General features: G+C 33.0%; 2 protein-coding genes across 2 annotated transcripts; one reads left to right on the top strand and one right to left on the bottom strand.

Annotated features, from left to right (window-relative positions):
• The first annotated feature begins 661 nt into the window (after window positions 1–661).
• LOC144555324 (methyltransferase) lies at window positions 662–2,930 on the top strand. Its single transcript, XM_078303614.1, has one exon. The coding sequence runs from the start codon at window positions 1,037–1,039 to the stop codon at window positions 2,624–2,626; it is 1,590 nt and encodes a 529-aa protein (XP_078159740.1). The 5' UTR covers window positions 662–1,036; the 3' UTR covers window positions 2,627–2,930.
• An 8,079-nt stretch (window positions 2,931–11,009) lies between these two features.
• Window positions 11,010–11,757, bottom strand: LOC144555824 (uncharacterized). The gene has a single exon (XM_078304256.1). It carries the CDS (start codon window positions 11,658–11,660, stop codon window positions 11,205–11,207), a length of 456 nt encoding a protein of 151 aa, XP_078160382.1. The 5' UTR covers window positions 11,661–11,757; the 3' UTR covers window positions 11,010–11,204.
• Window positions 11,758–11,959: the final 202 nt, after the last annotated feature.

Raw genomic sequence — 11,959 nt, 5'->3', positions numbered from 1 at the left:
GCCGGTCTGACCAGTAAACCGTTAAACCGAAGCTTTACCGAGTCGATGTCCGGTCCGGTTCTGATAACATTGCTCTTATGACTACTGTACCTCTGATTTCTACTTCTCTTTTCAGTTTTCTATAATGTGCATCATTCTTTTGATAGTCATTTTACCTTTTGTTATGGTAACCGTGATATTGATTAAACATTAAGAGCATCTATAAGAGTTATTTCTTTTAGATTGCTAATATGATGTGTTAATTGCTACTGTAATTGCTGGAATGTACCATAGTTTCTAAATTAGCAAATTTGCTTTAAAAAATCGTTTGTTTAATGATACGTTGACTAATTAATTGGTTCAAATTCTTTCTTAGTACTCTCTCTAACAAAATTGGAAGATGCACTGATGTTGACATAGAAAGAAATTAAAATTAATTGCACAATTACATTAGATTAATTCCTAATAATTCTATAATCATTATTTAGCAATTAATTTCAATTGTTGGATTGAAGATGCTTTAAGATTTGTATGAATGGTTCAAGATCGAGCACCAGTGGACCGTTTCCGTATGTAATCGTAGAAAAATAAACTGAAGATAGATTAAGGTCTTGGACTTTACGCGTCGATAATTTTGTCTCCTGGTGCCATTAGTAGCCAAACATCACCACGGGTCCACTAGTCCGCTGTACAGTGAAATTAAACAACGAACAAAAGAAGGAAGAAACGAGAAAATGCGGGGTGCCTAGCAGCGCTATCAGATCAGTTACCTATTACCATGCATAGGATGGATCGAGGAGCGAAAGCGAGAAGATAGATATGCTCTTTCCAATTCTCACCACCTGACTAAACCGGCGTGTTCCGATGGTTTCCTATTTCGCCCCTTCGAAGCCTTTCTATTTTCACACCTTGCCCCTCTCAAGATCTCTCATCGGCGCTAACCATACCTCCGCCCGTTTCTGCTCACGTTAGTTTTATTTTCCCCTTTTAAACTCCAATTAACCAATAAAGTCTGCCAATTTTTCAAATTTGCCTTCTTTACTGATCCTCTCCATCAATGGATCCGCCTTTGAAACCCCGCACATGCCGAAATCTGTTCGTGAGAATTCTCCTTTTTGGCGTGGTGGCGTTGGCGCTGAGATTCGCTTATGTGGTGGTGGTGCTAGGCGGAGCTGGGTGCGGCTCCGGCGATTTCTGTCTCTTCTCGTCTCCAGAAGAATCTCTTGCTCTCTCCGGCTCCGGCGCGACCACTACCGCCAGAACAGCCGCCTTTGTCCGTGTCCATGATGGTGGAGTCACCACCACCGCCTCCCCCTCGCTCCGTGCCCTCTGGACCAGCCGCGAGTGGCGCCGATCTGTTGAGTACTACTCTTCTGTCTTCAATAGATTGAGGTCTGATGGCTATCTTTCTCCTTCCTCTCATTCTCTCTGTGTCGACACGCCAGTTGGGTATGAAGTACTGGCGCTGAAAGAAATCGGTGTATCAGATGCTATAGGTGTTGCAAAGAAGAAATCCTTGCCTCTGGTTCGTCAGGGAAATCCCTTCAACCTTCCCTTTTCTGAAGGTGAGTTTGATTTTGTGTTTGCTGGTTGTGCACTGGACAGATCCAAGCGGCCGGCTGATCTGGCGGCTGAGATTGCACGAGTTGTAAAGCCCCAGGGATTTGTCATCATACACACTACCTCGGCACAGGATCTGTACAGTCTAACCTCTCTTCAAGTTCTCTTTCCTGGGCATGATCCGATCAAATCACGAAAGATCAAAGGCCCAGATTCATCGATCACTCTAAGAGAGATCATTATACAGAAGATACAGTTAGAATTAGACAATAGCAACATTCTTAGCCACCAGGACAAGGATTCAGAGAATCTGGATTCTTCCTCTGACGGCATTTCAGTAAATAATTGCTCGAATCAGCAGCAGAAAATGCAGTTAATAGAATCAGCCGAACCTCTTATTGAAGAAGAGCCATTAAAGCCCTGGATTGCACTTAAGAGAAATGCAAAGAACATCAAGTACCTCCCTTCTCTAGCTGACATAAGTTTCAAGCGCCGATATGTGTACATAGATGTTGGTGCTCGAAGCTACGGTTCCAGTATTGGTAGCTGGTTCAGGAAACAGTACCCGAAACAAAACCATACATTTGAAATTTATGCAATAGAGGCAGATCATTCATTCTATGATGAGTACAAATCCAGGAAAGGTATCACTCTACTGCCATACGCTGCATGGGTAAGAAATGAGACTTTATCTTTTGAGATAAACCGGGACCATGATCAGAAGGAGGATGAGAAAGGTGGAGGTGGTATGGGTCGAATTCGACCTGTTAGCGGGTCCACTCACAGTGAAGTGCGCACAATTAAGGGGTTTGATTTTGCTAATTGGGTAAAACAGTCATTTTCAGAGAAAGACTATGTAGTTATGAAAATGGATGTGGAGGGGACAGAGTTTGACCTGATACCGCGGCTGTTTCAGACTGGTGCAATTTGTTTAATTGATGAGTTGTTTTTAGAGTGCCATTATAACAGATGGCAGAGGTGTTGTAAAGGTGTTAGGTCACCTAAGTATAAAAATACTTATGGCCAATGTTTGGATTTGTTTCAATCGCTTCGGCAGAGGGGTGTTCTTGTTCATCAATGGTGGTGATACGATGCTGGTAATTGAGGTTCCAATAGATTTTACTTTCTTTTCTTTTTCTGATGATTGGTTTAATTTACTTTTGCAATAGGTGTTAGAGTCATTTTTTTAGATTTTGTTAGAGTTGAGGTGAAATGTGTAGCATAAAAAACATAGGTATCAGAATGCTCTCACGGATTCACAAGGCAATTATTTGGAAATGTTTATAATAGAGTTGGGAGTCATTTACAAAATAGTTTATTCTCTTGTAATAGATTTTCATTTGTTCAATTGTTCAACTGTGCAAGTCATTTTAAAATTTTGTTTCGGAAAAGATTGTACTTTAGTTTATATATTCTTCCGCTATAAGCTTTACTTTTGATTAATGATTCATGACAATAGTGAGATTTTGGCTGGCCATTTTTACCAGCTTAAAGGTACGCAGGTCAAATGCCTCGCAGTACACTTCGTTTGACGGAAACAGTCGTTTTTTTTTTTCTGAAAATAAATAAAACGGGACAAAACCTTCTATTAAATCTCTGTGGCTGGCCTATTTAGATGCACCAGCTGACGGGTCCGGATCTGGTAAAGTAACCCAATCTTTGGGTTTTGGATCGAGACCATTCGATTCAAATCCGTCGATCGAGATTACTTGGGGATTCGAATTCATGTCTCGGGATATGTGCACTCCACTTCGGATAGATCATATCGGATTCGAATCGGATAGTCTCGATTTAAAACCCAAAGATTGGGTTACTTCACTGATCTGAATTCCCATCAGCATCATGTCAAATTAGGCTGGCCTCAAGGGCTTCAGCGCATATTTTAGGCACCCGTGCAGCCTACGTGACGAGGCAATTTTTTGTTTTTCCTGAAAGGAAAACATGTGAGCATAATTGTTTCAGTACCCGATTACAAATTAAAGTACTTCAATTCAATTTAAGCCGAATAAAAATTAAACAACTTAATTTAATTTCAAAGTGTTGATGTTTGATAGTACAGTAAGGAATAGTAATTAGGTGAAGTGGTGTTGAATATACAATACTGAATGTGGAAATAAGGTAAGTATAGTAAATGTGCTGCTATTTAAACGATCAAAATATTCTTGTGTATTATGTTGGAAATAAGGTGAGTGATAATAATGCTATCTAAAATATAGAAATATTTGATATAGTAATAATTTGAGGTCTAATTTATTATATTCTCTTTCAGTTGAGGAAAAATTTATTATTGAGTTATGTGTTAAGTGTCAACATACGTCATGAAAATTTGCATAATTAATGGGGTCATGAATAAAATCAACCACAATATGTCAATCTAGTCTGATTGTGAAAAATTCAGCCAAAATTCTGTAAGAAGTCCTAGGCAATAATGTAAAACAAACTCCAAAAGAATCAGAAGATGCCCATAATGAGAAGATGCAAATTTTCACATTATGCTTCAACAGTCATGATGTTATGATTTAAGTGCACAATGGAGAGATGCATATTATAAAGAAAAATCGAAATCAAAGAGGAGACCTAATTGGTTTAGGATTCTATATTCTTCAAGTAAATTCACATGGGGATTAATTTAATCAGTTTTGAATTCTCTATTGCACAAAGGTGGGACGGACAAGGTGTTTAGAAGAACTTACAAAAAAAACCTTGTACAGTTCTTTTTTTTATTATTTTAATTGATACTAGCTGAAAACTTATGCTATTCTAACTTAGTACAAAATACAAAAGAAAAGAAGAGGGAAATTGAACTTGCTTCATGATATCCATATCAGATCTTAAGCGATGTTCATCAACGATTAAATTGCTGATGTTATGGAGCGAACATTTGTGAGATTAGAAAAAAAAATCAAAATCCAAGAGGAAGAAGAAAATCCAAATAAATTAACAAATTAACATAAACAACATTTGATTAACTTGCTTTATTCATTGTATTCAATTATTACAAGAGTCCTAACTGAAATTTAGCGGGATTTCGTTTTTAATAAAGTTTAATTAAAATTATAACTATGTATAGCAGCTCTAGGGACAAGGCACAAGTTTATTAACAATGAATAGGCTGCTGGAATCTCAATCAAGCCGTGGATAAAACAAAAAGCCTTACCGACAACCATAGAGTTTGAATTAAGCCTGTGAACAAAACATTAGAGCTATGCCGACAACAAGAGTGAGGAGAGGGGTTAAAGATCTCGGTTTTATATTTGGTGGCATGTATAATTAATACTTTTAATAGGTCTGTTTGTGAATTTATAACTATAATGTTTATTTGATTTTCTCAAATATCTTAACTCTCAACTCTTGAGCAAACAAATATCCTTTATTGACTTGAGCTATACAAATATATAGATTTTAATAAACTTAGATGTACTTTTAAACTGTCTGACTAAAGGTTTAAAATTTATACCAAATATAATGACACAAATAATAAACTTAGATGTACTTAGATGTAAACTGTCTGACTAAAGGTTTTAAAATTTATACCAAATATAATGACACTTTTACATGTCTTTTCTTTATATACTTCATCTCAGACTCTCATATGATATTCTCGTCATTCAATCATGCTTTTTAATCCATATTCATGTAAAGCTTGTGAAAAGTAAATTTTCATTGTACGATTTCTTGTAACTTCATTTGGTCCCTTGTTGACCATTGTGTAGAGTGTCGTTAGCTGCAAATTTATAAGACAATATACTAAAATTTAATTTTAATCATCCATGCATAACAATCTTATTAAAAAGTTATAATATATTTATTGAGAAAGTCCTAATATGTACTGTCCAATTTACCAGTCTAAGGAATGAAAAAGATTTCAAAGAATGAAATGAAGACGGTAACCAACTGGGACAGATGGTCGGGTAATCAAATTTCATAAAAATGGGAGTATTTATATATTCCACACATTGTAGATTTTGGGCTAACTTAGAATTTTGTCCCAAATCGTAGAGGGAAGTTTAAATTTCTAAAATTGAAGACGAAGAAGAAAAAGCAAGAGATGGGACGTTTGCTTCCTTATACTTCTTTAAAATATGAATTTTTAAATAAAATAAAATAAAATAATTATAGTTGCAAAATAGAAAAAAAAATGAGTTCGTATAAATTCAAAACCTGTCGCCTCCATGAGAGATTTTGTGGGCCTCCAATTGGGCTCTAAGCTTATCAGCTTTGCACTATCGTGCAGCCTATATGATTGTCAGGAATATGCTATATCGCCATTGAAATTAATAGAATAATATTCAACCTTGTCAAAATTATTTTAGTACCTATTTAGATTATAGAAATCAGCTTTGAAATTCGTGCAATAAAACGGACGATGCAAATCTCATTCTATATTGTAGAGTACAGGATCTGAAACCAAGGCATCATTAATTGCTTATCCAGCTCGGTATTTAGGATTCTACAATAAAACTTTATTCTCTTATAATAAAATTGTATATTGACAATAAACAAAAAGCAAGAGGGGCTTATCCTCAGTGTCGCAACTTCTTGTTTATTATGTTGCTTTGACTCTTTAGTAGAACTATGTTATTAAATTATCAAGTCTCTTGGTGAACTCAAGTTTAAAATTTATCAAATTGGTTTCGAATTACAAATCTGAACTATTGAGATCCGCTTATCTTACGAGTGATGCATCTACATCTGAAAATTTTAAAATTCGAATTAATTTAGTATGAAGTCAGGCGATCAAAATTAGAAGCTTAATAAATTAATTTTGATACATTCATTTTTTAAACATTTTTTGACCGCTTGACTTTATAATAAATTAATTCAAATGTTTAAAATTTTTACATATAGACGCATCACTCGTAAGGTAGGCGGGTTTCAACGGTTTAGATTCGTCATTTGAAATCGATTTAATGGATTTTAGATTTGAGTTCACCAAATGACTTAGTAAACTTAAGAACACCCTAGTTCTACTCTTGACCCTTCCAAATTATTTGAGATAAATAAATGGGATATGGCGGTTCAAGATTGGAAGGAAATTGGATCAGTAAAATGTCGGAGCATTAGAAGTTTAGAACCCTCCTCTTATAGAAAAACACCTGCAGTTTTACTTTATAGTTTTAATATTAATTTTATTAGCTGTGGACTGTGGTGGTAATCAAAAGAAAATTATTGTGGGCGTATCTTTTCCAATTGCAAGTTAATGAGATTCTTTTCTCGGCCTATTTTTCTATAACTAAGTAATTAAGGACTTCAGGTCCCACTTAATTGACAATATACGTTAGATTTTTCAACCGTTGAAAGTGCCTCGTCACAATTAATACTTTATTAATATGTAATTATATAATTAATATGTTATATTGTTAATATATTAAATAATTATTATAATAATATTACAATATATTATAGTTGCTATTAATATATTAATATTATATAATTAGTATTCTATTATTAATAATTATTATTAATTTATAAATTTATAATTAATAATTAATATTGTTAATATAGTAAATCATTATTATAATAATATTATAATATATTATAGTTGTTATTGATATGTTAGTAAGTTCGCTCGGAATTTAGAACCAAGTACATTCCTTGATTTTTGAGATTATGTTTTAACAAACTGTGATAATTTGTTTTACTGGCAAAGACAATATCATCTATGATAAACTGTTATAATCTTTCGGGACTTTTTAAGTGTTTTTTTTTTCTTCCTTTGCTTCCCCTTCTTTTATTTTATTTTATTTTCATCACTACGATGGTTGAGTGAATCTTTTTTCCTTTAAACCTGTTCGGTTGGAGAAGAAAAAGAAATATTGATTGGAATAAAGCTTCTATTTTAGCTGGACAAGGATGAAATTGAGTGGAATTATAAAAATTAGAAAAATAGTATTGAGTTTGAATTTTTGCAATCAAATCTCTTCATTATCTTACCACTAGTCAATTCTCTGTTCCGTGGATATAATGAAAATAGAAGAATTGATATTTTTTAAAAAGTAGAATTAACTCATTCATCAACACCTTTTCACTTTTTTACTATTTCACCATTAATTGAATAAAACTAAAATAGTGCAAAATAGAAATTTATTTTCCACCTTTTTTTTATTCTTTTAAGATCATTTAAGATCATTTGATGTTCAACTACAATAAATGAACACACTTATTTCAATTGTTCAAGCATTTAAATTTATTAGGCTCCTTATTCTGATGCAGAGTCAACTTCTTTAATATTCATTTTTCTTTCTATTACTTTTAGTTTACAGCTGTAATGTAAAAGTTTGTATAATTTACTAGATATGATCGTGGTTTCTATGGAGATTCTACTCAATTTTCGGCCCTTCTTTGCTAGGGTTTCCAAGTCTTAATATTAAATAACAATTATCTCGAGTCTAGAACTTAATTGCACGGTGGTAACTGGTAACGCCTTCACTAGCGCAGTAGCAAACACTTGTAAAGCAATATCAACTGTAATTATATGAGAAATGAACTGTTACTTTTGTTTATTAGATGGCGTTTACCTTGGTAAAAGAAACAAATATTTGTTGGAATGTACGCCATTCATCATTTCCCTATCTTCTAATGGCTATAATGCTCTTTATAATTATAACTCTTTATAATTGCTCTGCTTTGATGCTTGTATGAATATTAATTTTTGACATAGTTTACTTGAGCTCTGTAGTTCTCTATTACTAAAAAGATAATTATTGAAATAAAAGGTGCATGGCCAGTATATTTCAACAATTACAAAGGAGCTGAATTAATTCAGAGTTAGGTATTGTCAAAATAGTTTTTAATAAAATAGCGAAAAAAGTTTTATGCGTTAGTATTAACTCATGTTCAACTTATCAAAGAAAAATTCTTAGTACTGAAATTAATTCACCTTTAATGTTTGGTTGGATGTAACACATTCATTTTTTTTTTTGAAATAGGAAAAAATAAAGTTTTTGGACTTTAAATATTCACAAACAATTTCCAACTGAATTTAGAATCTACATCCTTCACTCATAAAGTATTTACCTTTAGACTTTAGTCGTTAGATCAAAATCTGATTTTCAATACCACATTTAATTTTACTTTCTTATTACGATCTATAATGTATAATGTAGGTATAATATAGTTAGTATTATTATTATTATTGGTACTATTATTATTAGTATTATTACTACTGTCATCATCATCATTATTATCTATCTTGACTTTGTGATTTCGATTAGGTTTTATTTCTATTATACCTTAACTTGTGTGGGATTAAAGACTTGATTGTTGTTATGATTATTGTTTGTTATTACTTTTAATAATAGAGAACCTCATACTCATGCCAATAGTACATACAATAATTATAGTAGAACTAAGGTGTTCTTAAGTTCACCAAGTCTAAAATCCATCGAATCAGTCTCAAATGATGAATCTGAAACTGATGAACTCCGCCTACCTTACGAGTAGTATGTCCCCATGTAAATTTTTTTTTTAAATTTTGAAATTAATTTTGCATAGAGTCAAGTGATAAAAAAAGGTTCAAAAAACGAATGCATTAAAATTAATTTATTAACACTCTAATTTTGAGTGCTTGACTTTATACTAAACTAATTTGAATGTTTAAAATTTTCACACGTAGACGCATCACTCATAAGGTAGGTGGATTTCAACAGTTTGAATTCGTCATTTGAAACTGATTCGATGAGTTTTAGACTTGAGCCTTGGTGAACTTAAGAACACCCTAGTTCTACTCTGATAATTAATATAAACTGATTTACAATATGGGTGCATTTGGGTGCTAAAGAAAAAGTTGAATTAGAGACTATTTCAAATTAAAGTTAGCGACTATTTCACATTTAGGTGAAAAAAATAGTTATTCTCAATATTTAATTAACCGCTATTTCACTGACCCATTAAAATATTAAATTAGCAACTATTCTGAATTTGAAATTAACACGTTATTTTTGAAAACGTACCCCTACATCAAACGAACAATAAAATGGTGATGGATTTATATTCCTTTACTTTTTAAAAATAATATAAAAATACTAGTTGCTTGAGTAAATAACATTCAAATAGAACTTTGACTGCATCAAAATAAGACAAGAGGAAACACAATTGCATTGGTTTAAGTACCTAATCCATATCATTACAAACGATATTACATTTTTAATATAATTTCGCTTCTTTCCTGCTCCTCGAGCCGATTCATCTGCTTTCCCCATGCTAAGTTTCATACAAAAATTCCAGACTCGCATATCTCAATGTGCGCATTTTAAAACTAACGATTACAAGTACATTTTCTAGTCCGATTTTTTAAATTGTTTCGAACCTTTTCTGTTTTAATTTTTTTCAGCTATGACTGAAGGTACAACAGTGACTGATTTACTGTTTCATTAAATTTGGCTTCAACTATATATCAATACTGATATACCCATTTTAATATTCTAAATTATCTATTCCTCCGTCAAAATATTAAATTATTTATTTCCCATTTTAAAATGAAAGACTTTTTATTTCTCTAAATCTAGAAAATAATAATTAATTATTTAGTTCTATTTAATAGTTGAAATACATGTTTTGTCTATTTTTAGATAGACACGCCCATTTGACTTGCAAGACTCTTATCTCTTTCTAAGATTTATTTTTTATATAGAAAAATAGACAAATTTAGAATATTTTGAATGGATATGCCTAGGGATGCAAAAAACTTCGTAGTTAATTTGATTTGAGTTCGATTCAAAAAAATTCGCAATTAATTCGATTCGAAATTAGTTCGTTCCAAAACAAATCAAACTAGTTCGGTTCAAATCTTATTCAAATCAAACTCAAATTGGATATACTTCGTTCGAAATTGATTCACAAACTATTTAGATTCGAATCTCAAATAATGCAACTAATGGATTCAACCATCAATATTTAATAATGTATGAACCAAATTTATATTAGAGCTTAAAATTGTTAATATAATGGTAACTTATAATAAGAAAATGTTTCAGCAGCATAACAAATTAACAATGGAATAAGTTCTATTCGACTAGATCCATGCCGTGATTTTAATCAATCCAACAGCGTAAAAGGTAGGGGAATCTTGAGCTGTTCCATAATTAATCAGTGTGAATTCGTGAAAGGTAAAGCAAACTGTCTGAATTTTGTTTCGTGTGAAGAAAACTAATGCATAAACTACCAATATAACTAGAGATGCCAAAAAAAATTTGTAGTTCGTACTTCAATTGACTTCGATTCGAAAATTTGTAGTTCGTAATTAATTCGATTCAAAATTAGTTCATTCTAAAATAAATCAAACCAATTCGATTCAAATCTTATTCAAACTCAAACTCAAACTAGGGTAAATTCGATTCGGTTCGATTCGTTTGCAGCCCTAGATATGCCAACAATTCTCAATTTAAAATGAAAAATACAAAAATTTAAGTATTATGATAAGAAAATAGACAATTTCGAATGTTTTAATGAACCTACCAAAAAATTCTCTCTTTATACTCTATATATCAATAAAATTTTAGAATAACCTTAGGTCAATTAAGAGGTAATGATATCCATCAACAAAATTTGGTTCCTCTAAATTTAAGCAGGTTCAATTCCTGCATTCAATCCCAAACACATACTTCCTAAATATGTACAAAATAAAAACTAAAAGATAAAAAAAGAAATAATGGAGTGACAATCTCTCAACTTTCCTCAGGTATGCTCTCGAGATTTGGCCGCCAGACGGCACCTCTGACGCTCCTTCGGCGGTGGCAGTAGGCCCGCTTATTCTCTGACAGAATCTCGGCCAAGTAATTATCTCCACTTGACACATTATTATAAGCGACCGAGCCACATCTTGAGAGGCTCCTTTTCTTGTGCTTCTTTCCTTTCTTCTCCGGCACTGTCGAAGCAGGAATCAGGAAATATATTTGCCCTCGCTTCAGCTCCGATTCTGGCGAGACTATCATGATTCGACGAATCCCGCCTTGTGAGCATGGCCATGATAATACATGGTTTGGATTAGCGGCTAAGATTTCACGAACCGTGATTGAATGTACATACTCGTCCACTTGGCCATTTAGGTGTACAATTCGAATCAAGTCGAAGGCAGTGCAGGGAAGTACACAAGCAAGGCAGCACCTAAATGTGTTGCCCATTTCTAATCTCTCTCTATGGTGTCTCTTGCAATGTCTCAAAGGTTTAGTTTCATCATGCTCTTGATGCAGTTTATATAAAGATGGTAGTATTCTATAGTCTAGTGCGAGGAAATGCTGCTTTTGTCTTTTTTCTATTACATATATCCTAAAGCAGTGGAATATATTTTAGAATGCATGTTGTTAGCCGTAGAAATGTTTAATTTGACGCGCTGTTGCTTCCATCGATGGTATTCTAATCCTATATTAAAAGGGGAGCAGCTTGGGTCCGATGCCCATCGGACCCAAATTGAGTTCGATGC

Source organism: Carex rostrata, chromosome 6, assembly GCF_964058835.1.
Source record: "Carex rostrata chromosome 6, lpCarRost1.2, whole genome shotgun sequence".
NCBI classification, from domain to species: Eukaryota; Viridiplantae; Streptophyta; class Magnoliopsida; order Poales; family Cyperaceae; genus Carex; species Carex rostrata.
Note: the sequence above shows the minus strand (reverse complement) of the source record. Positions and strands in the feature narration are given on the sequence as shown.